The sequence below is a fragment of the Trachymyrmex cornetzi genome, unplaced genomic scaffold, assembly GCF_001594075.2.
Source record: "Trachymyrmex cornetzi isolate Tcor2-1 unplaced genomic scaffold, Tcor1.1 scaffold1376, whole genome shotgun sequence".
Lineage (NCBI taxonomy): Eukaryota > Metazoa > Arthropoda > Insecta > Hymenoptera > Formicidae > Trachymyrmex > Trachymyrmex cornetzi.
In genome coordinates, this window is record NW_017295956.1 from 2,995 (window position 1) to 30,615 (window position 27,621).

At 36.4% G+C, this 27,621-nt stretch overlaps 1 protein-coding gene across 2 annotated transcripts; it reads left to right on the forward strand.

Moving 5' to 3' along the window:
• Positions 1 to 27,297, forward strand: LOC108770886 (uncharacterized). 2 transcript variants are annotated; one of them, XM_018522639.1, is made up of 7 exons: positions 1 to 659; positions 11,745 to 11,868; positions 19,494 to 19,604; positions 20,846 to 20,983; positions 21,317 to 21,414; positions 22,416 to 22,581; positions 25,371 to 27,297. In XM_018522639.1, exons 1-7 carry the CDS (start codon positions 534 to 536, stop codon positions 25,472 to 25,474), a joined length of 867 nt encoding a protein of 288 aa, XP_018378141.1. In that variant the 5' UTR covers positions 1 to 533; the 3' UTR covers positions 25,475 to 27,297. The 2 variants fall into 2 exon arrangements, with proteins under 2 accessions (XP_018378141.1, XP_018378140.1); XM_018522638.1 differs by lacking the exon at positions 22,416 to 22,581 and adding an exon at positions 22,133 to 22,298 and having other exon boundaries at positions 4 to 659.
• The last annotated feature ends 324 nt before the right edge of the window (positions 27,298 to 27,621 follow it).

Below are 27,621 nucleotides of genomic sequence, written 5' to 3' on the forward strand. Positions count from 1 at the left end.
GTCCATCCCCACCTGAGGTCCGGTTCTCTCTCCTTGCTCTCTCGGCCGGCTCTCCGGCTGGCTTTCCTTCGAGGTGAGTCGGGAGTCAAGCCGTTAGTATCGTTGCTGTTGTGACTGGAATGGTGGTGTGATGTGCATCGCGGCGAAGTGCGCATCCTGAAGGACAGCGAAGTACGTGGATATTACGCACGGAGGCAGTTGAATCCCTTCCTCCCCCGACTTCCCACTATCGAATCCCTTTTCATCCCCCGGTGCTCGCGTGAGATCGAGCAAGATCGAGAGAGCCGCGTGCCCGCGTTCTCCAAAATCCCCCGTGGTCCAGCTCTCCTCTTTGCAGTTCGTGGTGCGCTTCGTGGCAGCTTCTTCTTCGCGCTGATGCCCACGTACAGTCGGTAGCAATAACTACCACGTAACTGCGGTGAGTGCGAGGTGAAGCTAACGGAAGAGACGGGAGAAAAAGAGAGACCGAGGATATTCGACGAAGAAGAGAGAAAGGAGAGAACGAGAAGAAATATCGGAGATAAAATACCAAGATGCCGTGCTCCGCAGTGACGCTGTCTCTTGCCACCATAACCGGTATAATCGCCACTGCCCTGCTGGCGATCGCCTTCTCCACGGACAACTGGCTCTATACCGAGGTCAAGCGCGCTCAGATCCAGGTTCGTATCAGGTTTTGATATTGACAGGAACATCCGTCGATCCTGCCTGTCGAGGTTTCACTCAGTACTTTGTAAGATATATCTCTCAAAAGTAGAAAAACGCGCAATAACATAAATCGCTTTGCTTCTTTTTCTTTCCATTAAAAAAATATTTAGGAGAGAGAGGGGGGGGAGGGGGAGAATAGCATCGATGAAATCAAATACATGTATTCCGAGTTCTAGTATATTTCTATGCTGAGATATATCTTCGTAAAGAGCTAACAAATCGAATTACATTCAAACTTCGAATACATGTACCGTTTGATCAACGCCTTCCTCTCCCTTTTCTAAATATCCTTTTCTAAAAATGGGAAGAAATGAAATGAACATAATTGTTAGATGCAAAATTAATTAAACACTAGATTTTAACTATAAGGACTTTACTCTTTAGAAATATTCGAAAATAAATATCCGAGTAAAAAAGGATATTCGTCATAAAGTATACTTTGATAAAAATGCAACCAATTTAATGTGTATTTTATTACAAACTTATGAATGCATGTAAAATACATTTCTACTGATATTTTTATTTTAAACAAATTCTTTCGCTTCTCCCTGTTTTTCTCAAGAAGCATTCGCACTTCCTTTTACGTGATCACGTAGTTCTGCATTCTAAAGGGACGCATTGAGCGATTTGAAACGTTACCGTAACCAATTTTTCTAAAGCAATAAAAGCAACCCAAAATGGCAAATCGTTCCATGACATCAGGATTTCAAATAAGATTTATTCTTTTCAATTATGTCTTTCCCCCCTGTATTTAAGGGAAGAAAGAAAAAATTTTTATCTCGAGATAATTCACAGAAAAAATTGTGAAGATACGGCATCCTATTGAATTCTTGGGCCGAGAAGAAGAGATTTCTCTCTCTCTCGACAACGGGTAAATAAAACACGTGACTTTGCTACGAAGCGTTTTACGTACGCGCGCTTTGAAGAATCTCTTATGAGAACGCATCACAATGGAAATTGTTCGTTTGCAAGGATTCGCGTTATATTAATGTATGCAATTTGAGGCATTGAAAAAAAAATTAAAGTGGATTGCGAAAGCATGGGATTTGATGATGGATTTTCGCGACGTTGCGAAGCGTTATCAACATCGTTGAAGCTTAATTCAGTTTGGCAGCGGATGCTCTTCTCTCCATACTGTAGTCTGTGCTCTCATCTCAGTACAGAATCCTTATGCAAATTCTAATGAAAGTGCTGCACACGTGGACAGTCCCTGTGCTGAACGAGCGCTTCGATCATTTATGAAAATGGACATCTTCCTGCCCGAAGTTGGATCGCATCCGAATCTCGTTACTTCTGGCGGCCGAAGCTGTCATCAGCCGCCCGTGCTCGTGAATCTAATTTCTTGAACTTCCTCCGCGTCCTTAAGGATGTGAATACGCTAAAAAAAAAAAAACTGCGGTACAGCTGTGATCCTTGGACTTTCGCCAGGGGTCCTATCCCTTATTTTCAATGACGACAATTTCGTAGTTTTTGCATTTGCGCAGTGACACGTAATTGTATCGCACTAATGGGTACAATTTCCGACATCGTTATAATCTCATTTCTGACCACACAACAGATATTTACCGATCTATAATGAATCAACGGTTCATTATAGTAATTTCTGTATAATGATGTGTTATCGTTACTATTATATCGTACTTTTGAGTAACCACAATCCGTTTAAACGATGAACTATATTTAAAATAAACACGTCAAAATATGCAATTACTTAAAGTCATTTAAAGATTAAGCTGTTAATTAAATTAATTCAACATTTCATATTAAAAAGTTTACATTCAAGTTTCATTTATTTTTACTATAACTATGCTTCTAAGGATTAGAAAAAAAGATTATTCTACGAAAATTTTCACGATTGCCTAATGGGAAAAGTATAATTAAATAAATTAATGTTAGAAAGCAAATAGAAGCACTCAATGGAAGAAAAAAGCAAGTTCTTATCTCAGGATAATTTATAGAAACAAAGAGTTGCGAAGATATGCGCAGCGATATTATCGAATTCTCGCACATAGAAGAATTTCGACAACGAAATAAAACGCACGACTTTTGTCTGTAATTTCTTTGCTTTTTCGAAACGTCAGTAATTTTAAGACGTTCGTAATTTATTGTTGGAAGGAGAGATATAAAAAGAACTATTCCCCACACAACGATTTTGTTAATTGAAATATACTATAATCGAATAATTAGAAACAGGGCCACTACAAATAACTATTAATTAGCGAAGCTAGCGAAAAGTAGCATTAATTAACGGAAAGATTGCGTAATCTCTATTAGAGGTTCCAAGAGAAATGTGCTCTTCCTCAAGAAGGGGAAAATAGGAAGTAGAATTCCCCATGGCTTCCGCCGTCCTTCTTATGGGTGAATGTACGGGTCGAAGGTCAAGTTTACCCTCTAGGGTCGTTGAAAGTCGGACGTTGTTCTCACGAGTTCTCCGTGGAATCGAGACGTTAGCGGTAATTAAAAAAATTCTAGCTGAAAAGAATATTAGCGAGGGATGCTCAAAAGTCTTTAATTAATTCTTTCAAGAAACAAGAAACTTCACTTAGCTTGAACATGGCAGACCTTGAATACTAAAAACGACATTGAGAGGTTTACGTTATCTAAGTGAAATTGATTCATTGTCTTTTTTATAACAAACATATCAAGTCAATCAAACACTTTAAATACTTAATGCAATTGATCGTGTTATTCATTCAATGATTTAAAAACGATTGCAACTGATGTAATTAACTTTATATTTGTTTAAGTAAAGTAATCACTCTCTTTTTCGTATGTTTAAACAATTTTCTTTTCTAGCAATAGGTTTTTGGAAACAATAATAAATTTGAGGGTTTTGAACGTTTACGTTTCTCTCGGTTGGTTTAGATTTAGATCTTTTGTATTCTCTTTTGACAGCATCACGATTTTTAGTCCTAACATAAGAAGCTTTTTAATAGGACAAATCGATTCGTTGGCGTCGCGAGTTACGCGATTACGCCACGACTTGACGCAAAACGCAGCACGCGAAATATTCCAATGTTGATGTAACTTCCTGCGCAACGTAAAAATCATATCCACGGATGTATGTAAGAATAGGAATTATTAAATAACAGGCACGTGGACATTCTATACGTCATCCAGCATGTAGGTGCCGCCACATCCATTCAGTACGATTAGTATACGATTGTACAACGAATTCGTCCGACTGCTTCGCGATCAGAGAAGGACTCAGCCTGCATGATAATTTTTATTTTTCACGAAGAAACTCATCATTTATGCATCTCTTGTCTTTGACGTTATTACCGAGATCGTTCTAAGCAGCTGAAGCTCGTCGCTGATTAAATCAGATTATCTCGTTAGCGGAATCTCATTTCGCGAGTATCCCATTCCTTTTTGCGCTTTTCTCTTTCTCTCGACCCAGCCGGGACAGCTCTCCTCTCCTCTCCTCTCCTCTCCTCTCTTCTTTCTTTCTTTCCTGTCTCGATCTCCCAACCCATCTCTCGTCCCGTGCCTTCAGAACGATCGACATTCCGAGCCGCGCCCATTCTCAGCGCGTTGACTCAACGAGTTTTGTTTGGTGCACCGATCACGCGGCTGACGCGTATGTCCTTTTGCGCGAGAATCGAAAGACGACAGATGAGCTTCCGTTGAATCTCGGAATTCACGCAAGAGAGAGCAAATCCGCGTAAATGGACAGTCACGCGCGACTCGAGAATTCGCCCATATCTCATTTTCATGAGATGTGATTGACTCCATTTTATCTCAAACAATTGCATCTTAAATTCAAAAGTTACGCTGTATTCAATCAATTTTTTATAGTATCAAAATTCTCTTCAATTTTTTAGCTTATTTGATATTCTACTGAAATTCCACATGGGCATTTGTATCTAATAGTTCCTCTTTGTAATCAGCAATTTCGAATAAAAATTCAAAACTGATATTTTATCGAAATCCCATATGGACTTTTAGGACTTGCGAATGCTCCTGGTAGCTTCTCCCCGTTAAACTTTCGACTTTCTTTCTACCTCAGTCGAGTGTCTTTGTTAAAAATGTACGCATTGATTCTTCCGTGTGGACCAATCGTTTTGTACGATTAGAGATTGACTGATCCACTTCTCGACAAAGTCAAGTGGATGCGCAGTATTCGAGAGATTCTCGCGACGCGACGCGACGCAGCGTGACGCTCTGTTATTATCTTTTGCGCGTGAGGAAACCGCGCGATTCCCGGACCTGGACGACCAGCCGGTTAGCTACCTCGCTTCCTCGCTCGAGTGACGAGAAGGTGTCGGGAGAACCGCCGCGTACAGTTATTCAGTCGCCCGCGCCCGCGCCACTCAGCGCTGAGCGCATCCCGACCGCCGACGAGAGTAGGCGCGAGCGGACGCATGTTCCAAGTTCCAATGCCTATTCCGCTGCGAGTGGCACGCACGCGAGGTGATAATTCCACAGCCCCCGCCTACCCCGCGATGCGACCTCGTCAGCACGCGAAGTAGCCGTCGATTAACGGGAAAACGCACGTAAATTCCCAACATTAACGAAACTCCGATCCAGTCAATGAGAACGAGCTTCGGCGATTCTCTTCAGCTGAGGAGCCTATAAATGCCTGCTCGAGTCGAAATTTTCATCCTACTTTGAACCTTAGTTTTAGGACGTATGTAGACTCTAGAGATTTATAATAGGAATTGAGCTCCTATTATATGTTGAGTCTGTAAATGGCAGTTATTAGAAAATTTCCTATTTTTAGGTTCAAAAGAAGTTTTTTAAATAGATTAAGTAATATCAAAAGAGGTACTATTTGATTGTTTAAGTATCAAATTAACTTTATAAGGTTTAATTAAGGTTGAAGGAGATTGAAAGTAGGATGAAATTTCGACTCTGGCGTATTCATTTATCTTCAGATGTTGTACGAATTATTTCATTGGCTACTGAGCATTTAAAGATAAATTTAAGGAAACCTTAAATATAAAGTCTGACTATGAATACGGGCAGTAAATACGATTTTTCGAAGGACGATCTTGATGAAATGGATGAGTTATAATTGCCTTAACGGTTTCGCACATTCTGTCCGCGTTGAATTGCGCAACGAAAGATAGAATGCGGTCCACTTGACGTTATAAATGTTTCAAAGTATTTGATTTGATTAATCGAAAGAAAAAAATTTGATTAATTAGCCAATTAAAAATTGCTTCGAAGCATTTGCGGTATCAAGTGGACCGTGTCTATAAATTCTTATTTAAAAATATACTATACATGTTTATATATACTCGAGAATATTATGAAGAAAGTGAATTACTTCCTGATACTTTGACATTTCTTCTTGATATTTCAAAGCAGAAAGGACGATGATATTTAGAGGAAAGATCGCTGATTGATAAGACTATAACATTCGAGATTTTTAATTGGAATATTATTTCTGGCTGCAGGCTGTAGTTACGAGATTAAAAAAGTCAGTTCTACGAATTGATTCCATGTTATTTTATTACGTTGAAGAAAAAAAGTAATTAAAACATTTAATCTCACATGTACCTACGCGCGAGATATTATATTTTTTTCTCAGCTTTGTATAAATCCGACGCTTGTACCTACGACTGCGCAGTAATTTTCACCTTGCCGCTCCCGCTTTAATAATGAATTACTCGTAATGAACTCTCGCGCGTGTTTACGCGATGCGTATGTAATATTATCCTGCCCGCGAGGATGGCTCGGTTGCGTTGGCATGAGCTGATTACATCGTTCGCGTATTCCTGTTTGTTCGGACAGCCATAAAGACGTCCGTTTAGCACTCATCCTGCGTATGCAGTAGCGCCTTACGCGGCATTATATTCATCAAGTATAGTCACTGTACTTTCATTCGAGAACCGCGGTGACGTGGCGAGCTGGGCGCGCGAGGAAAGGAATGCGCGCACCTGAATTCACTTCGATATTCTTGTCCGACATCAAGATAAGCGGAGAAACAGGATAATATTTGAGAATGTAATCCGCTCAACGAAAGCGAGCGAATATTTTTAAATAAGTTTAGCCATTTAAACGCAAACGCAAACGTAAATGCAGCGCATTTATGAATATTGGGTGAAAAAAATCACATTGATATTAACAAAGTACGAAATCACGTCACGCCAGTTATTTCGCCAACAAGTCATGTTTCTTAACGAAGAATTGAGACACGATCGTAATCGATAAGTTAAGGGGATCGTGGTATGTGGAGGACTCTTCAAGGCCGCAACTCGCAATCTGCGGCGCTTATTAAAGACGTTGAATGGCGTAACGCGGCTTCGTGCGCGAAACAATTCGGAGAAACTCAAGTATTGCACGAGTATGCAAGTATGCTTCCTGTCCTGTCCGAATGCATCGACGGAGATGTCCCGGTGAACCCGACGACGCGTCTTTCATCGTGCAAAAATAATGCAACGTTCGCGACTTTGCTAATTTCCCTTCCGGACACAACGATTTGCAATACGCGATATAATTCATTTAATCTATGCCACCCAGATTTTTTGGAGTTTGAGAAAACCGTTCGATTTTTATCGCGATCGAACGGCAACACGCTGCACGAGTTTATATAAGGAGACAGATGTAGAAAGCAAAAACATTTCAGCCAATATAGTAATCAATGTGTCACATTGATCGTATTCAACACAGACAAGTTGTGCAAAAGTCTCATTAAGTATAGTATTTGTGTGTTGGGTAATATACCCTACCGGCCAAAAGTTTGAGAGTCACCATTATTGAAAGTGTCTACTGAAATCAAATCATTTATATACATTATAACTTAACGTATTTTTATAATTTTGCTAATTGTTTAATAATAACAAAATAATATAAAATTCTTAACAATTTAATAATGTATTACAATAAGCTCTAATGAATAACAATTCAAATATGTATCATGAGGGACTATCGGAGCTTTATATTATTTGAATGATTACATGTTAATTAGTTAAGCTTTGATAGCCCTTCACGATATGTGTATACAAAATTTTTACTTTTGTTAAATTAATTTTATTAAAATCTATTAGTTTACAAAAACGATTTACCATCATTACTTGTCAATGTGAATGATGAAAAATGAAAAATTTATAAAGTAACTTGGAAACTATAAGTGGAGAGAATGATTATACTGACTGCATGTCCGGTATATAAGTATTGAAATATGTAAGAATTTCTATTGCTCAACTTTAAAAAAAAATAATTTATGAACGAGAAATTAAATTCTCTCGATTATGGACTGTTCGATGTTGCGAGGATATCGACGAGTATTGCATTTGCCAATTGAATAATTTGATGGCATCGTTTCGCCGTTCGGCGTGACAGATTAATGCAAGAAATCTTTACAAGTATCCGGAAATAAGGTAAATTACATCGATTGTCATTCAAATGATAGTGATGCCTGTGCAAATCCGTATTGTTCATAATCGATCCCTTCAAATGGTCGATGCGCGACGGCGAATTATTCAAATTTAGCCGAGAGTTGTGTAATCATAAGTCGCACAGAGTCGGAAAAACGATCGCGACACGATCAGCCAATAAGCTAGCTAGTCGACATTGAGGAAAAATTCGAATGAAAGTTGCCATACGCAACATAACATAACTTGTTAGCTAAAAATCTCGCGTACGAGGTGAACGGGCCTCCCTTTTTAACGCGAACCGAACTGATAACGCCCCGACAATTTACACCAACTGATATATAGACGGTGTCGATAACAATTTGTTCGATACTAGGAACGAGGACGGGAACGACAAGTTGAGTGAAAGCTATCCTTTGTCCATTTCCGCGACATGCCCAAGTATTTTGCATAATCACTTCTAACTGCTGCAATAATTATCACGCTTTCCTCCGCTAATGAAAACGCCATACCACAATCAGTAGCTACAACCGTTGCGTTAAAATGTCACGATGAATTGAAAATATATCTAAAATCAACGCTGCTGACATGGGACAGTATGGTAGAAGTATGATAAGAATGTAGAAAATATGATTTTACGAAATCGCCGACAAAATGCTACAGGGAATATTTCTCGAAAGACACATGGGAGTTGAAACTCTTCATTTGATAATATAATTACCTTAATATAGTTGACATTATAATTATCTTCATTGTGAGTCCCAAGAGGGGTTTTCCTTTCTGATGTCAAAGAAATCAGCCGGGCTCAACGATATTCCCGCGCTATTCGAGACGAGCAATGAAATAACAACGTGAAAGCAGAATGGCGTGGCCTAGACGAGACTAGGATTCATTGAAGTTCTCCTTTCTTCCTTTTCTCGCTAACCTCGAGTTACGCTAATTCTGCGTAAATGATATGTACCGTCACGAGAGGGGATTCACGTGTTGCATTTTCAAACCTATTTCTCGCGCAGAAACTTTTGCAGAAAAACACATTCTCTTAAGTTGAGTATCCCTATACGTTTTACAGAAAAAATTAATATTTTTCTTTCAAAATTCTTTAAAATATTTCGTCAAAATTCTGTTAAGATTGCGATTAGTGAGAAAACTTGACTGAGATTCATCCTTTCTCTCTCTCGTGATTTTACATGTAGGGATGTTTGTCAATCACGATGGTTCTTAGTAGTTTCAATAATAATGCAATAGAATTTTGTTACTCGATTTGTCATGAATTACAAAGTTACTTGGTCTACGTAGAACAATAAAATGACACCGTTCCAGCGAACGTACATCATCTACCTTGCGCGTTCTTTCGAGAGAACTGCTCAGAACGCATGGGTGTTCACCAAGGTTGAATCGAGACTTGCATCAGCGATGTACGTCACGCTCGTATGATTATCTGTTGGTAATCGAGGAAAAACGTGGGCAGTGGAATTTCAGAAACAACATGACGTTGCTGTTGACAGACGCAACGCGAACGTGTTTCTGCTTTCTGTTCAACAAAGGTCTGCATCCACATAAACCAATTGCTTTGAGAGCGATAAAACTTCGACTACATTTCCCACCTGTAAATTTGATATTTTTTAGATTTTTTTTCGTTGCTACAGAACAAAGGAAAGTTTACATTTCTTAATAAAAAATAAGCGTTTTATTATAAAAATTATAGTAAAATAAATATATCGTCGCTAATGTTTGATAATCTAATCGTTTTGAGATTGCTTTTCCTTCAGCGAAAACAATTCTGATTTCAACAATCTTTTAATAAAATTAAGGAATTAAAACGTGCAGATCATAAACTAGCTGATCTTCCAAAATAAGTTGAAATAGTGTAACTATACTTAAAAAAAAGCTAATTTTTAATAAATATTTGTTTCAATAATACTAACTGAATATTTAGTAAATTTAACGTATATTTATTTGATACAACAATCTTTAACTCTTTTTTTTTTTCAGACCTGACTTTAATGGAACCATGTTAAAAAAACTGTTTTCAAGTTCAAGTTAAGAGCACTTTAACATAAATAATTCATACCACAATATTAATTTCTTTAAAAATTTTGACTATTTTTCCAACATTATTATATACGTCTGATTTCAAATAATATTGATAGAAAAAATAATTTAAACAGACAATGTCTTTAAATTTAATGTACAGTCGTGGTCAGAACGGTTGCAACACTTTTTTTTCAATGAGATTTGGAATGCAGTCTGCTCATCAAGCGATTGGTTCTTACTTATAGATCCATAAATAAAAACCAATCACTTGATGAGCAGGCTGTATTCCAAAATTCATTGAAAAAAAGTGTTGCAATCGTTCTGTCCACGACTGTACATTATAATGTATACAAGATTTAAAGGGGTTAATTTGATTCAACTATTATTTTTTTTATTTACCAAATATTTATCTATCGTATATATAAATGATAAGTTAGTACTATTCAAACAAATATTCATTAAAATTTAATACATTTTTCTATCAAGTGGAAACAACTCTGTGCGAGGATCGCGTAGATATGCTGTTGATATTGTTTATGAAAACGAGTGGAGCGTTGAAAGAAACGCTTTCGCGAAACAGCGGTACGTTTTATCAGCAATCGGCGGACAACAGATTGAGCGAAATGCCTCGTGGGAAGTGACTCATGTACGCAAAAAGAAAGAGCACGCGTTTTCGACTCGCGGAAATGTTTCTTTCCGTCGCCGACGCCGACGCGACGGTCGCGATTCATGCGTTAAGATTTCCCGCGTATATAACGCGATGTATTATTATATACTTTCTACCAGACGTTGAATTGGGAAATCGAAGAAGAACTTTCTAGAAAATAGATCGTAACGATTCAAGCCGGCATTGATGTCTGCTCGCCGAGGACGAGTCCCGTCAGATCGGTGTGAGACTATCAACCATGAAGGACCGCCGCTGATGGAGCTGTGTCGAAATCGACACACGCCTACTACACTACTACTAAAATTTCATTAAATTTCGAGGACGATATGTGCGAAGTCGAACGTAAGAAAGCACGGAACAACTTGCTTGTCGACACGCACGAGTAAACGCTCTCTATATGGATTCTTATGGTCTTCATGGGCGGGCTCTTCGAGGAATATCGATGTCTCGAAGTGACGTGAAATAAAACGGACGTCGTTTTCTCTACTCGTAATTTCAACCATCGGCAATTTTTTAATATATAATTGCGAAACTCGCGAAACTTGAGCATCAATCGCGCTATGATTTATTATACAGATTTTTATACGTATCACTAATTCGTATTAAATCGTTCATTTTCAACCCCATGGATTTTTATAATTAAGTCTTAAAATAGTTTCGCGTAAACCAATTAAATTATCTAGAATTTAGAATAAATCCTGAGAAGGCAAAGCTGCTCGCCATCTCTTTCGCTAAAAACGCAAGAGGGAGAGATTCTAACAGATGTTCTATCACAAGAACGAGGTATTCTTACTTTCTAACGATAATAACATTTTCACGAAAGGAAGAGCGCGAATACACTTCATCTGCATTCGCAAACACACGTCCGGTAGCTCTCTCCGTCAAGGCGAATTATTCGTCGCGACTTTGTTCTTGCCCTTTCACTTCATCATCGTTAATAATGCATTTTACATAATTTTCGTTGAATATTAAAACTCAACACTTGATGCTCAAGGAATTTTTTCTTTCTGTTACAGCAATACGCGAGCAAGCATGCCGAGCAAAGCAATTTGGTGGAACAAATGAACATGAAATATTATTATTTCACAAGGACTCAAGGTCTATTTAGGATATGCTATCCTAAAGAGAGACCACCAACGGGTAAGAATTCCCAAGCAGAGTTGATTATTTAATAATTAATCATTATGCATGATTTAATAATAGTTGTGAGAGACTTGGCGTGAATAGATCCTGAATAGGTGAATAGATTTAGAGACGATTTGCAGTTCAATAATTATTTCAATAAATGTTATTTTTTACTTGACAAATATTTTCTTTTAATCGAGCATTCAATTATTCACTATCAAGATCACTTTGTAAATTTTACCATTCCATATTGATGGTTGCGGGAAAATTTTTAATTTGCTTATAACGTGTAATTATTTACATTATTATTTTTATAGTACATTGTCAGCGGACAGGTTATATAATTACGTCAAATAATGAAAATTGCAAAGAATTGGATTGGCGTCTTATCCGCCTTTGATCGGTATCCGTAATAATTGTATAAGGATCGGCAAATTCTTTCGAGTTCCTCGTTCAACGACACCCCTTACGCGGCCTTTAGGAAACTTTCTACGTTATGATCTCGTAATGTCGTAGGTTATCCGATCCGACGTAATAGGTTAACAGTTTATAATCAGTCGCACAGACGCGCACAATCTTTGGAGAAAGGTACATTTTCACCGGTTAGCTCCGCCGCGGTGTATCTCACGGCGCTTTCTCATCCTAGGATTCACCATCGCACATAGCCAAGCGTTATGTTTTCATATGAAAAATATCAACGCAATGGATCATAAAATACCAACGCTTTCTTTCTTCTTTATTGAGATGCAATTACCTAAGAAAAAATACAGATATTAAAGCATTCGCTTGCTTTCGAGTTAAATCATTACAAAAATCTAATACTGATCAGTTTAATATTAAAAGACAATTTATTAGTTTGTTATTTATTTTAAATATTAAAAGCATTGTTCAATGCTTTTAGTACTCCAAATAAGTAATTAATTATTGTCTTTCAGTAATAAATTGGTCACCATTAGATTTCTGTAAGCAATAAAGCATCTGTCTTATAATGAAAACTCTTAAACAAATTCCTAATTGTGGCGAAATTTAAAAAAAATTTATTTATCTTGACTGTAAAAGTCCAGAGGATTAAATTATTTTATAAATTATATGCAAAATTATCGAATGAACTTATGATGAACAGAAATATATAGAATAACATTGATTCACCGCGAAACAATGCATCAGGTATATCCGCTAGCTGTTTTATCTTGTTTTTCAACAAATCAATAAAAATGATCATGTAAACGATCACCGCGGTTTTCAGTCACTATTTCGAACGACATAATAACGGAAATACGGAATTCTACCTTCAAATCAAATTGCGCGGAGTTTTTACATTGGTATTGACCGCGAGAATCCTTGTCTTTAATTATTTAATGGACGATAAGACTTGCCGGATTCGAGGACTCTGGTGGTCTTTTTTCTTTCAGAGCGCACATCGTAAGTGGACCGTTGCGATCACAGTTGTTGCGAAACAGCCGACGTGCCAATCGATCGACCGATCGCTCGCGTGTTAATGCCTTGGAAACACAAGCTGTGTCTAAGCTTCGGTTGACTGTGAGCAAAAAGGATAAAGTTTCCTCGAAAAATTTTGCCAGATATAAATGCAAATTTATTTTTGTAGTATTTAAAAAATCTCTTTTCCTAAAATATAAAAATTAATTCTTAAAGTTTGTATAAGATAAAAATTTAAATACTCTGAAGTTATAAGAGAAAGGACATGGTAGAGTAACGTCGATTTTAAAAAGAAGATGCGATTAAATTAGAGTCTTGTCTTAAATCCAACATTTAAGGTATTTAAACCCGGAATAAAAGCACGCATGTTACGCACAAGGATGTGATCAAATCTTACTCCCCGTGCGTAATTTCGCATCGTGTATAACGCTCTATGGCTTGGAACGCCTTTCCAATTAGAAACTTTCTACGGTAATGACGCACAGTATTTATATGTCGTACAGTAATGTTCAGCGAAATGTCACGTACTTTTAAGATAATAAATGAAGAAACTCGACAATGTTTGTCTTTGTAGATAATTAAACCAATTAAGAATGAGATACGCGCGTAACTGCAATGATACATAAGCGCAGTCGTACGTAATCAAACGCGATGATACATAATTTAAAATTATAACAGAGAATGTAATTAAATCCGTAATCAAGGTAATTAACCCGATTATAATCATAATCTCATATAATGACTCTGATGTTCATCGTTTCATTCAGGAAATACGTGCCGATTAAATGAATTTTGATACAAATCTAGGTCACAAAGTATAAATTAGGATATTAAGGCTGTCCAATCAAATTGGTTGGTCTAAGCATCAGTTCCTTCGATAATTATTAGATTTAATCGTTCTTTTATCGATTAAATTTTGTCTCTAAGTAAAGAAAGACAATGAAACTAACAATTAAAATAAATCGGTATTGGAAAAATCAATTTTAATCCTAAAGTTTCTATGATTGGTATAATATATAAGTAATGTTTCAGATTAAAAATCTATCGCGTTATATTCTGGAATACGCACGAGAATCCTAAAAACGGATTAGAATAATGTACCAATATACACGATAAAAATTTTTTTTATGCTGTACGAATCGACTTTTACATATCTCGATCATGCAATGTTCATTCCATGACGTAATAATAATCTGAAATTACTATGCAAGCGTCAACGTCGCGAGGACGTGCATTGCATACGATCGAATTGTGCTGTAATCGCAGATCGGTTTCACTAAATGACAAAAATATCATATGATAAATATGTAAATAGTCTTCTGTGTTTACGTGTCGTGTTATGCAAGGAATGTAAAGAAGATGTAACGTAATAAGACCTAATTTTAGATTATAATCTAATAAAAGAAGAATATATACAATCATGAATGTAAAACAGCACACTTTGCTCTTCAGTTCCAGAAGTTGTGCAAGTCGTCTTAGATAATGTCTATTTTTAGGACCACGCACATTCTAGGATTAGCTTTTGAAATCTAATATATATATGTATACATTGAATGTCTGATAAAGCATGCAATTATCCGCGAAATCGAGATTTCGGATTAGATTTTCGAAAATGTCGAGCGAGTGAAGTCACGTTTCGATTCTCAACATGGCGACCGAGAGGTTAAAAGAAGAAAAAAAAAAAGAGAAAGATACACGTGCGAGTATACTTTTCATACAAGTCCGGTACAGGTGATTCCAGTTCTTCCGGAAGTTTCAGGTTGCGCATTCTTCGAACGGGAAGGGAAAACGCGTTGCGCGCTACAAAGTGAAAACGTACCTTATGGCTAGCCGTGTAGATGCGGGTATACATTAGGGAGCTCATATAAAATCCATTGTTGTTCGCACAATAGTGAACCATCATAGGGAAGAAGCGGTGCTTAGTGTTCAGTAAAATTCCGAGGTAAACGCGAGGAAAGTGTGTCGATGTCATATGTTACGATCGAGATTTCTCTAGATAGGATTGATTAAAAATGAATAAAGTAGTCATTGAGATTAGATCGTGCGCTTGAATAAGACTTGTATGTAAAATGAAAATGAATACAGAGTGGCACATAAAATGTCATACTATTTTATTATTTCATTAAAACTATATTTGTGAAGTATCGGTTTTTAAATTGTATAAGAGCAAATTCTAACTGGTCTAACATTCACTGCTAATATTGAATATTATAATTTACGTTAGGCTAAGTCACAACTTTGCTTTAAGAGACCGTAAGCTCCAAGTTGTAAGTGACAATCGGCCATAGAACTTATGCTTTTAAACAGTTTAAAGACAGAAATTATTGTCACTTAGGCCCAGTTAACTCTTGACCGAGGTTCAACTTGTTTCTCATCTAGAATTGGAAAGAGGTAATGAATAAGTTGAACCTCGATTAAGAGTTAACCGTGAATTGTGGAACTGGGTCTTAATCTCTTTCGAGTTTATAACGCGTTTATAACTTAAGGCCTCTTAAAGTAGGGTTGTGGACCGAGCATTACGTGCACTGTAAGTTTTCAGCAATGACAGTGAACTTTAGAACACAGTTTCAGTATTTCGTAGAAATTCTGTTAAGTGTGAGTTTTGTTAAAAATATAAATGTATTAATACGTAAACAAATGGTATGTCATTTCGTGCGCCACTCTGTAAATATCAATCATAATGGTCATTAAAATATATTTCTAACACACATTTAGTTATATTTTATTGGGACAGCTTCTTTCGCGTGACTTCGCAAAATATCGCAAGAGATAAGGCTTCCTTCCAAAGCCTTACGTGCGCAAAACTTCTCCGCTAAAAATTGCGGACAGGTGAAACTGCTGTCCCAAAATCCCGACGGTCAGGATGTCAAGACTGCAACGATCAGTTGCTTTCTTATACACAACGGTGTAGCGGTATCCTCGTAAAGTGACAAGTCGCCTCGTCTCCATTAGTTGGACAACATGAATGTAATCTCCCTCATTATCCCACATAACACCGGTGTCTGTCTTCGAGAGAAACCGAACTTCTGCGGATCTCGGAATAGTCACGGTAAACGACACCAGGGTTAACGATTAAACTAGACGATTTGATTTGGATAAAATGTGAGCGTTCCGACAAAACAAGGATGTTGAAGGTGGCGGAGACAATGCTTTCTCATCGGGTTCACGAACGAAAATACGTTCTCGCCGCGCCGGTAAGTGTGCCTGTTCGACAGGTATCGTGGGATCAGAATAAACGGCGAAGAAAGGCGAATGTATCAAGGCTGGATCGGTGAGAATCGATTCTATCGGTCGTTCGATCCGCAATGGTCTGCCCGAAGAACGAAGAAATTGCCAGACGCATAAAAGGTTCCTTCGTGTTTGTTCTCGTCGCTTGGCTGGAAAACAATCAAAATGATCAATGCATCACTCGTATATCGCGATACCGTTCGCCGACCGACGTATTCGCCGGGGACGACCTTATCGGTTTCGGCATGCCGTTTTCTTCCGGCGATCCGTTTCCGGCAGCTTCGATTTATTAAGGTCGCGTGATTTGTGTTTGACCTTTGCAGTGGGAAGAAACCAAAACAAATGCGCAGTTGATTTTGCGAATAATATTAAGTGAGGAATTACAAAATTTAACTTTAAAAATCGATTTTTTTCGTGTTAAATATATCCTTTAATATTTTAACACATTCTATATTTTAGAAATGTATTTTATCGCCCCTCTCCCCCTCCCCCCCCCCGTAATTCCCTACATACGTATGTGTCACATCCAAACTTTAAGATATCCTTTTTATTCTTGGAGACATGTCTGCTCGATATCTCTACTGGATAATATTTCATTACGTGGGATTTTTATGGATGACTTTGTATCACGCTCTTGTATACCGTTGTCGCGTCGGTCAGCGCCGAAAATCGAGGTCAGCATGTGTGATTGCGAATGTACACGTGAAAAATCCGAAGAAACCAGTCAACGACCGGTCCGGTGGCTTTTATCTACCTGCCGGTATCGCTCGTATCACACGACGATGCGCGATGCACGATGAAAAGTACGAGGGCTCGCCGACCGCGGTCGCTCGGCATCGCCACCGTCGCCGACGACTCCTCTTCCGGAATGGCGAGGAGTGTAGCGCGTGTACAGTTAGGCGCGAGTCAACGATCTTGGCATGGCGCCTTATTTCGTTTAGGCGAAACTAGATTCAAAAAGAGTCGAGGAAACGTCCGTCGTCTGAATCTTAAATATTCGAACGGTATGTTTCTCTGAGGAGATTGACCATGAAGTTCCTATCTCCGGAAAAATTCACTTCCGGTCCTACGATAACGGAGTTTTGCGTATCAAATTGATATTATAGAATGATTCTCGCTATATATATGTTATATGTATAAAACTTGAATGAAAAAAAAAGTGTAATATTCTTATTATAGAACTTAAATATAATTTTCATTAATGAGAGGACATTAAGATATATTAATAATTCTGGAGTTCTTTTTAAGAACACAGAATTTTTCGCGAAAATAAATAATGGAACGTTACGCTAGGTGACTGTTTGAAAAATTTGGGCGAAATCGTAATAATTAAAAAAAAACTGAAATTAGTTCCGTTCGTTACCTCCAACAGTTCTTTTCAACGGAAGACTTTCACTCAATCACAAGTAAAGAATGAAACAAAAAACAGTAATCAACTATCAAAGGAGAATTGAATCTACAATTGAAAAATAAAATACATAATATCCAAAGAAAACAATATTTAGCTCGAAATTAGTGCAAAACTTTTATTTCGAATCCTCGAGCAAAATTTTGTTCGAATTTGTTCTTGCTAAAAAATTCGTCCTTGAATCTCATTAAAGACAATGATTTAATTAATCAAAAGTTCACGAGGGCTTTTTGAGACAACTGCTTTTGATGGACAATTATCAATATACGTTCAGTAGAAAAAGTATCTTTGCAACTGTACATTTTTTAATACGATTGGTTTATATGTATATATATTTAGATTCAGTGAGAGGAACTAAGGGGGCAAAATCAATCGTATTAAAAAATTTCACAACAATAAAGCTTTTTCTGCTGAACGCAATAATTGCGATTGTCTCGGTTTGTCAAACGGGACGTTCGCATCAAACAGGAAAAGGAATCGCGAAAGCGCGGCTACTTTATAACTTTTTCCTACATGCTAAGGTGGCGTTTCATGGATTAGGATTGATTGAAGGAGTACCGTTGTAAAAGAGCCGAAAGACCAAGCGCAAGTCCCCTCCTGCAGGTAAAGGCATACCGCACACTTCGCGCCCGGTGATAGCGCCCGCTGCATTCTGGGTCGCATGCTTCTCGAGGAGCACGCTCGTTGACGCTGTCGGGGCTGTGGGATCATGAAACACTGATAAATCCCAGTAGTAAATTCCCCATGGAACATGATCCCCTGAGGATATCTAATAAATGCACCTTCAAGCATCCCTCGCGCCTCCTCCGCCTGCAACCGGAGAATAAACGGATGTAACGATCAGCACTTGGTCGCTCATTATATACATATAGGAAATCACACTGAGAAATTTTTAAAACATTCTATATTGTATACATATAAATATCCTCAGAATATCTCCAAACTATACATATTTGCGGAAGAAGTTGATGAATTAAATAGACCTGCAAATTCTCAGGCTGACTAGAAAAATATCTTAAAAATTCCTTCATTTCAATTCATTTGTTTTTATTCTTACGTGATTTAGTAACAATAAATCACATTTCCCTCTCGACGAAGTGTATCTTTAATGTGATATCGCATCTTCACAAGTGTAAATGTCGTTTCGCGGTTCACTAGAATTCCGCATTTATCTCGCTTAGAATACGTCTCGATTCTGGATGTCGTAATCATCCGTTAGATGAACGTTGACTCACGTGTCTGTGCGGTTGGTGAAATGAGAACGTCGGTGATGATTAGCCAATTAAGTGTAGACTATGCGCGCCACTTGGTGAAACATTTCTTACTTCTCATAATTGGTAAAGACAATTTGCAAACTCATAATGTTTCGAGAGAAGAAAATATTTTTTAAGTGATATTAATAAATTTTCGCAAACAAAAATGAAGAGCACAAGTTTTTTTGCTATAGAAGAATAGCAAAATTTTAAGTAAATAAAAAACTATTCATGACTTAGAATCCATTTTATAGTTTGTAAGGTGCGTTTATATTATTTTTATATTCTATCATGATTGGTTTTTTTTATTGCAGTCGAAACTTATCTGAGCCCCGTGGAGACACATTGCATGAATATTGATTATTTCATTCCCGATGAAGAAAATCAAACCAGAGGCTTCTCTGACGATGCCATGACACGATTACGTAAGTATAGCGCAATCAAATTCTTAATATACTTAGTGTATATATTATAATTGAAAAAATTTTTAAGTTTACCTTCAATGTAAAAAAATTAAAATATTAAATTCCTATATAGAGTATACTGAATTTATTAGGTGTACAAATTAATTCGGTGCCTTTTTTCATAATTCAAAGTTACTCACACAAAGGACAAGTATACATTAATATTCGAAATAATCTCCATTGTTTTCGATGACTTTACATCATCTTTCGGGCAACTGATGAATGCCCTCGCAGAAAAAACTTGGCGGCTTTGACTCAATAAAGTCATCGATTAAGGCACCGAATTAACTTGTACACTTAATACATATGTATGAATATTTCATACGTTTATATTACGTATGCTAAAAGGCGACATCGTAAAAATTAATCATATGTGAGACATTAGAGAGTTTTTGCAATACCGTTTATCCGGATACGGTGAACGCTAAGGTCAGGTTATCTTCTTCTTAACAACTAATTAAGAAAAGGATAAACGTGACTTTAGCGTTCACCGTATATCTGGACCACGTTGTTGCAAAAACTTCCTAATATTTCTTATCCCCTCGTTTCTACTAATGCAGATTAACTTTAATCTTAGTTCAATTTACTCTTCATTTTTTTAATTAGAAAAAAATGAAGAGTAAATTGAACCAAGATTAATGTTAATCTATATTAATAGAAACAAGTATTACATATAATAATACATACAAATAATATTACAGATATTTCTTAACAACTAATTAAGAAAAGGATAAACGTGACTTTAGCGTTCACCGTATCTGGACCACGTTGTTGCAAAAACTTCCTAATATTTCTTATCCCCTCGTTTCTATTAATGCAGATTAACTTTAATCTTGGTTCAATTTACTCTTCATTTTTTTAATTAGAAAAAAATGAAGAGTAAATTGAACCAAGATTAGTGTTAATCTATATTAATAGAAACAAGTATTACATATAATAATACATACAAATAATATTACAGATGTTTTAAAATTCACATTGCTATGCGGGAATGGAAAGTTTACTAACGATTGACTTGGCAAAGTATGAACGATACACTTGGGGGAAAAACACACAACACATATATAACTTCATAAAATCATTCATTTCATCAAACTTCATAAATTTTTCATTAATATAGAAACAGAAGACGCAATTTTTTTTATCGCAATGCATGCACAAGTGATGTAACTGCACATTAAAATTTTTTATCTTTATCGCAGATATGGGGAGATCCGTGATAGCTCTATTCATGGTCGCCTTTCTTGCGATATTTTCGGCATTCTGGACAGGAGTAGTGGGCTGCTGGAGAAGATCAGCAGGGAACATCACGGCTACAGCAATTCTAATGTTATTCGCCTGTCAGTATACTTCCCGAGATGTTTTTTCAGAGTTTTCCCAACGTTCTCTTTTGTTTCGTTTTTCGGAATTAAATATTCATAAACGGACACTTTTGAGTATTGCATGAGATTGTTTATCAAGAAAGTGAACATTTTTTATTGGAAACGATACGATGGTATTTCAAATAAAAATTCGCAAATAAAATTTATAGACAGCGATCGTTTGAAAAGATAGAACCATAAATTCGCGAGCATGTCTAAAATTCAGAAAACTTTTTATACGTATATATAATATGATATTACTAGAATATATCTATTTATATATATTAGATATAGAATATATATATCGTGCAGGTCTACTGAGTGCTGGCGGTATGGGCCTCTGGCATGGCGTCGAGTATTATGAAAAAGAAAAAATCGTCGGAGAGGAATATTATCAGCAATGGAGCAACGTAAGTACTCAATTTTATTTTCTTTCGAAACTAAATGTTGAATAATAAAAGATATTCTAATTTTTAACATTTCAGTGTTTTAAATCGAAACATATAGTGTTTTGTTTATTGAAAAAATTTAAAACTAAAACATCTTTAAGTATTTTAAAAACGGAGACAAGAATAAAACATTGTAATATTTTAAAATTAAACACTTTTTTTTTAGTGTAATATAATATCGAAATGCTCTATAAAATGTTAAAAATTGTCGTTAACTGTTATGTCAATCGCACCAAAAGACTAGGAATCTATATGACGTTAATACAATATTATTAACTGAAATTGCCTCAGCTTTCACTTCATCTCGATAAGTCATCTAAATTATTTATATACACATGAATATCTAAATGTCATCTGGAATTGATCAATTAAGCAAACCACATAAAATTTTTTTCAGATATTATAATTTTTTAAATGAAATCACTCACTGTCGAGCACATTTTCGTGTATAAAGAATCAAAAAATTCCCAATGATGCAATTGAAGTGGATTGCTAATTGATCTTGTAGAACACAGTAATCACAATAAATGCAATAGAGATATAGAGATAAATTTCGCTTATCTCGCATCAGAGAAAGAGATTCTTCCAGGCATCTGATCACACCGAGAATTTCCACGTGACCAAGGTGGCAGGTGTAACCATATGCAGCAGATTTTGATCAAACTTTGAAAACTCACAGGTTTTAAGGGACAATACGGCGCAATGGTACGACTGGTCGTTTTACCTCGCCTGGCTGGGGGTAGCTACGTGTCTGGGCACAATGACGCTATTCCTGATCGCAGCATCCTGCCTGAGAAGGGAGCGTGCTCGCGAGCAGGCCCAGAACGTTCAATACATCATGCCAGGTGACACGATAACCATGAAACGGCCAAACTAACTCGTCCCGTATTTTTTCTTTTTGTTTGTTATATACGCCCGACGCGGCACGGCACGGCACGGCACATGGGGGCAAAACTGTCTAGGTCCTGAAAGACAACTCGCTAATCTCGTACGACTGGTCGTACGTGGTCGCTTGGGTCGGCGTCGGTTGGTCGTTGGTCAGCGCGATCTTGTTTAGCGCCGCGGCGATTTGCTTGAGGGGCGAGAGAATGCGCGAGGAGGCGATGAACATGCAGTACCTCATGCCTGGTACATATTTAACACCTATTGCTTTTGCCGACTTATACGGGCACGTGGTAATATCCGACTGGCGTACTATTATCCGGCGATATTCTTGGAGATCTTCATTTTAAATAAAGTTAAGGTTTTTAAAAAAATTGATTTATTTAAAAATTTTTGAGTAAAACTGATCTAAGAACTTTGGATCTAATCTCTGTTATATTACATTAATAAGATAATATATATATATATATACATATCTATATAATCAGTAAGTTATAATATGTATTTATCCATAAATGTAAAGACTATAAGAAAGATTCCTCAAATCTACCATTTTAACCTTAACTTCAAGTAGAAGCTAATAATCAATGATATTATTTAAAACACATCATAAAATATTGAGATTATTCTTCATATATTTTTATAATTGTAATTGAAGTTGTAATAGAGGCTAATCTTCCTAAGAAGAAATCGCTTGGAATACCACGTGTCGGATTCCGCGTGCATCGGGTGTTTTACTAACTTTAGTTTACAATCATCGGGCTTACAAGGAACACGTTCCTTGATACGAGGATAACGATCACCTCGTCATTATACTAACTGGATTCACTCGAATGAGAAGCGTCAACACGGAAGCAAACGATGTCATTAAACGGTTTCCCTAGTCTTACTTACTTTTTGTAAATATATAATAACGTATTTTACGGTTTATTTCAAACGCTTCCGTATTAACGCATAATAATTATCGTTAGCACGATCAAGCATATTATTTTATAAGTACTGTTATCTATGAATATTTGTAGTAACCTTTATTTCAGGATTTAGCTTATCCAGTATTGAGAATATACATATTTTAGTAAATAGTTAATAACATATATATATATCCAAAGTTGAATAGAATTTTGTGAACTAATTGAATGACAATACGGATGAGATTAATCTAATTGCTTGTTTAATCATAACACAAATCGAAAGACTTGGTCCCAATAATGCCTTGTATATAAAAAGATCGCGATCCCTCTCTCTTTTTCTCTTTACATATCGTTCGAGTAATGTAACGTTAATTGTACCGATGAGAGAGTCCGGTGAAATGTTATGAAAACATTTTCGCTGCGAATTTGCGAATGCGAAAAACGAGACCATACGTAAAATTGGTTCGATGAATATTAACCTAAAATTGCAGCAAATTGCATAGAAAGATTTTTAATTTAGTTTTTTATACAATTTTCTCAGCTACATTGATCGGAGGAGCGAAACCGCGTAGAAAATTATTGATCGACGAGTATTTAAATTTGCTTCTACTATTAATATTTTCACGATTTTTATTAAAAATAGTTTAAAAATTAATAAATACTTTTGAAAAGCAATAAATGCCATTTATAATCGCGCACAATTATATTTCGTTAATATGTGATTATTGAGGATAATAATTCGAAAGCGATTGAGATCAACTCTGATCTGACGCGGATTTAGACAGGTCGATTATCAAATTGCACTGATATCGCGTGAACGGCCAATATTCATTCTCGCGAGACTTTTACTTGTTAGCCTCACGCTCTGTTTCCGCTACGGATCGGAGCACTGTCACGCTCTAATCCTGAAGGAAACTTTCTAGTTCTCCTCCGGATGATCGACTAGATTATAGAATGCATACCATCGTAAAAATGCATTTCGAAATTTTTACGAAGAAAACGCAACCGAGTCATGATGTGATTTGCGTTTTCACTACTATATATTTTTCCTCCCGTTTGATAATTTATATTGTAAAAATTTCTTCTAAGAGTATTTCTCTATTAATTACAATCAAAAAGATCCATTTATTGATATCGATTATAAGAATTTTTCTTTTATAAGATTACACAAATGTATTCTTCGTAATAGTAAAAATATTGTGATTAATTATTATCGAGTGTGTGAGAAATTTCAAATATTTTTGCTTTTTCATGAATTTTATTTAAAAGATAAATAATAAATTTTTTAACTTTTTTATATCACTACCTTTATGCAAAATACGATCTTATTTGAATGCAGTCTCTGTAATATAGTCTTCATTCCGTCCGATGTTACAAGTAATTTTAGAAAACAGCTCACGCGGAAATAAACGTTCATGTGAGATAATTGTTCTTTCCTTTCAGTAAAAGAACGGAAAAACAGTGATATCTAGAAGTAGATGCTCGAAAGCGACACACTTGCCTAATTTTCCGTTCCGTCGACACCCATCGACCTCTTGTTGTAAAAGAATTTCCGTGTTTGCGCATTCAGCTCCATACATTGACTGATTGATGTCAGAATTCATGTAGAACAAAGAAACAAATGTGTCTCATTTTACAACGATAAAGTCTTTCTACAAATTGGTTGCTAAGAAATTTAGAGTAAATGCATTTTTCGATTAATTAATTATTCTAAGTGCGGTGAAGACAATTAAAATAAAAATAAGAGAAAATATAAAATAGGAAAATTATTTCCTCAAGAAAATAATTCCTCTGGCATCGACGGAGAGACAAGCAAATTAGATCCGGCATTCAATGTGTTAAGCACATATTGTTAATAATTATATATGACGTACATATCATACACTTTATAGTTTGTAAAGTAAAAGAGTAAGGTCAAATCATCGCTTGATTTAGTATTATTTAAAAGTAGTGGACATTTTTGTTCCCCTTATATACATATTTCATCTTTAGACTTCCATGAAACTAACCGTAACAGAGTTTACATCATATTATAATTTTAAGAATTAGTTGCCTCATTTATATCGCATATTTTCCTTTAGCAAAAAAGCCAGGTCAAATCTAATCACCTTTTTAATTTTCCAGTGTACCCGCAGAAGCAACAGTACGCGTATGCCGGATATCCGGCACCGGCGGCGTATCCAGGACCGTATTATCACGGTTCCCAATACGGGCCTTACAATTACTGAAGGAACTCGGCCGATCGGCATCGATGGAAAGAAAGTATCCCGAGCACACCAGTGCTTGTCGCTAACATCGAAAATTCGCATCACTTAGCAGAACGAGGACCAAAAATATTCAACATGAAATCCGAGAGACTCGTCAAAGTCGATCCGTGATCGCGCTCCGTGATGCAAAGGATCTATCGATCCGAAGCGATCGCGTCGATCTCGAACGTAAATTTAATTTCATTTCAAAATTCGTGGCTTCGGATATTACGCGAGATGTAAAAACGCCACGAGATCCCCAAAATATAGCTCTTTTCTTCCCGCGATAGACCGGTCGTTTGACTCCATCCGACGAGAAGCAAAAATTCCAGGCAATACGAAAATCCGATGATGAAAGATGTCTGAGAGAAGTCCAAAAGGAATCTGAAAAATGAGGGATTCCCTCTGGACTTTTTTTTTACTGCATCTTTTGGACGTTCACGTTGTTCGGGAAGCTCGACTTGCGCGAGACGGTTGCTCAAAATACGCGTACATTACACTTTAGAAGCGAGATTACTTTGTATTTTTCCAGTTCGATAAGTAAGATATCGATCATCCCTCACGCATCTTTCCCATGTATGCTTATCGCAAGGGAGATACGCATTCCCATCGTACATCGTTTCCATCGGACTCCGATCGGTTTCACCGAGCTTTCTCGCATTCCCATTAACGAGCGTTACACGGGTGATTCATTCATCACGGTAACGGTCCCCGGCAAAAAGAGAAGGCCTGACAGAAAATGCAGTCGGGCGATCACCGGATTTAATGGACGCTACTCGCCTCGATGAAACTCGGTAAAAACAGTCACGAGTCTTGTAATTGATTCGATCGACCATACGTTGATTGAATTTAGATCCGAGAAGCTTGGCTCGCGTCGACGGGCGTCGTGCGTTTACTATTATTTATTTAACGCGATCGAAACTCAAGTTTCTCTTTCGAGAAGAGGACTGTCGAATCGCGCGAGCGAAGCGGAAAATAACATCACGTTCATCAATGCTCTCATCTCCTTGGTAGTACCAAATATTAAATAAATATCCTGAGACTCTAAAAACAAATATCGCGATTTCGCGAAAATATTTGTTTTCGCATCGCGAACTTGGTTTTAACACTTTCGACTTTCGAGTCCAACGGAGCAACAGATTTAAGTTGAAAGTATCGACATACGCAATTAGAATATAAATGATTTGAAGGAAAATCATGATCTTTTTTTTATTTCCTTGTGTCACTTTATATTAATCGTACTTCCAATAAAAATCTATCGTTCCAGCCGTTGATGTGCGTGCATGATGCAAGATTTGATTAAATAAATTAAAAATTCGGTTTGAAAATGTTAAAACTACTTTCTCGGGCGTGTACAATCTACGTAATGTAAAATGTAAACGTTTATGTAATATATGGTGCTACTAGGATCGTTACGCGATAACAATTCGCAAAGTTCGTCTAATACGTAGCTCTTTGATAATGTTGATTTTTGTAAGGTTCATTACATCGATATTTCTATGTAAGATGTTTAGGAAGTAAAGAAAAATATTTCAATTATTTTATATATATATATTATATATATTTTTTAGCAAATAAACTAAATTGGAATTGCTCTCTTTCCCTATCTTAATTCTCTTTCTTTCTCTTTATAGGTTTCATTTCCATGCAAATAGATTGCTTCACACACACACACATACACATACAAAAACAAACACATACCTCTACTTTCTCTTTTAATTTATCTCTCGTAGTAGTTTATTTTTTATTAGCGCTCCTTATAAGTGAGCAAACAGCAATATTTTGTAAAAGAGAATATAAATTATGCAACATTGATTATATATTATAAAGATACGATGAATTTGAAGTATAACTAAATTAAATATATGTTATGTAATTGCGTGATAAAGCTAAGTAAGATTTAGAAATAAAAAAACGTAAGTATAAGAAGATTAAAATTAAAAGTAAAACTAGCGAAAATTTATAAGATCTTAAATAATAGAATAAATAATAGAGTTTATATCAAATTGATATTCATATCTGGTATCCTCCATATATATATTGTCCTTTATTTCAAACAATCTTAATTCTCGCATTATTACGGATATTGTACTACATGTAATACTGTAATTATATGTTATAATCCAGTT

What these genes read in the sequence shown, in the direction of transcription:
- LOC108770886 (XM_018522639.1), top strand. Translation starts at nt 534, where the DNA reads ATGCCGTGCTCCGCAGTGACGCTGTCTCTTGCCACCATAACCGGTATA. An exon ending in TAAAGAGAGACCACCAACGG is followed by an intron (nt 11,869 to 19,493) that starts GTAAGAATTCCC and finishes TTTTTATTGCAG; the next exon opens with TCGAAACTTATCTGAGCCCC. An exon ending in AATTCTAATGTTATTCGCCT is followed by an intron (nt 20,984 to 21,316) that starts GTCAGTATACTT and finishes TATATCGTGCAG; the next exon opens with GTCTACTGAGTGCTGGCGGT.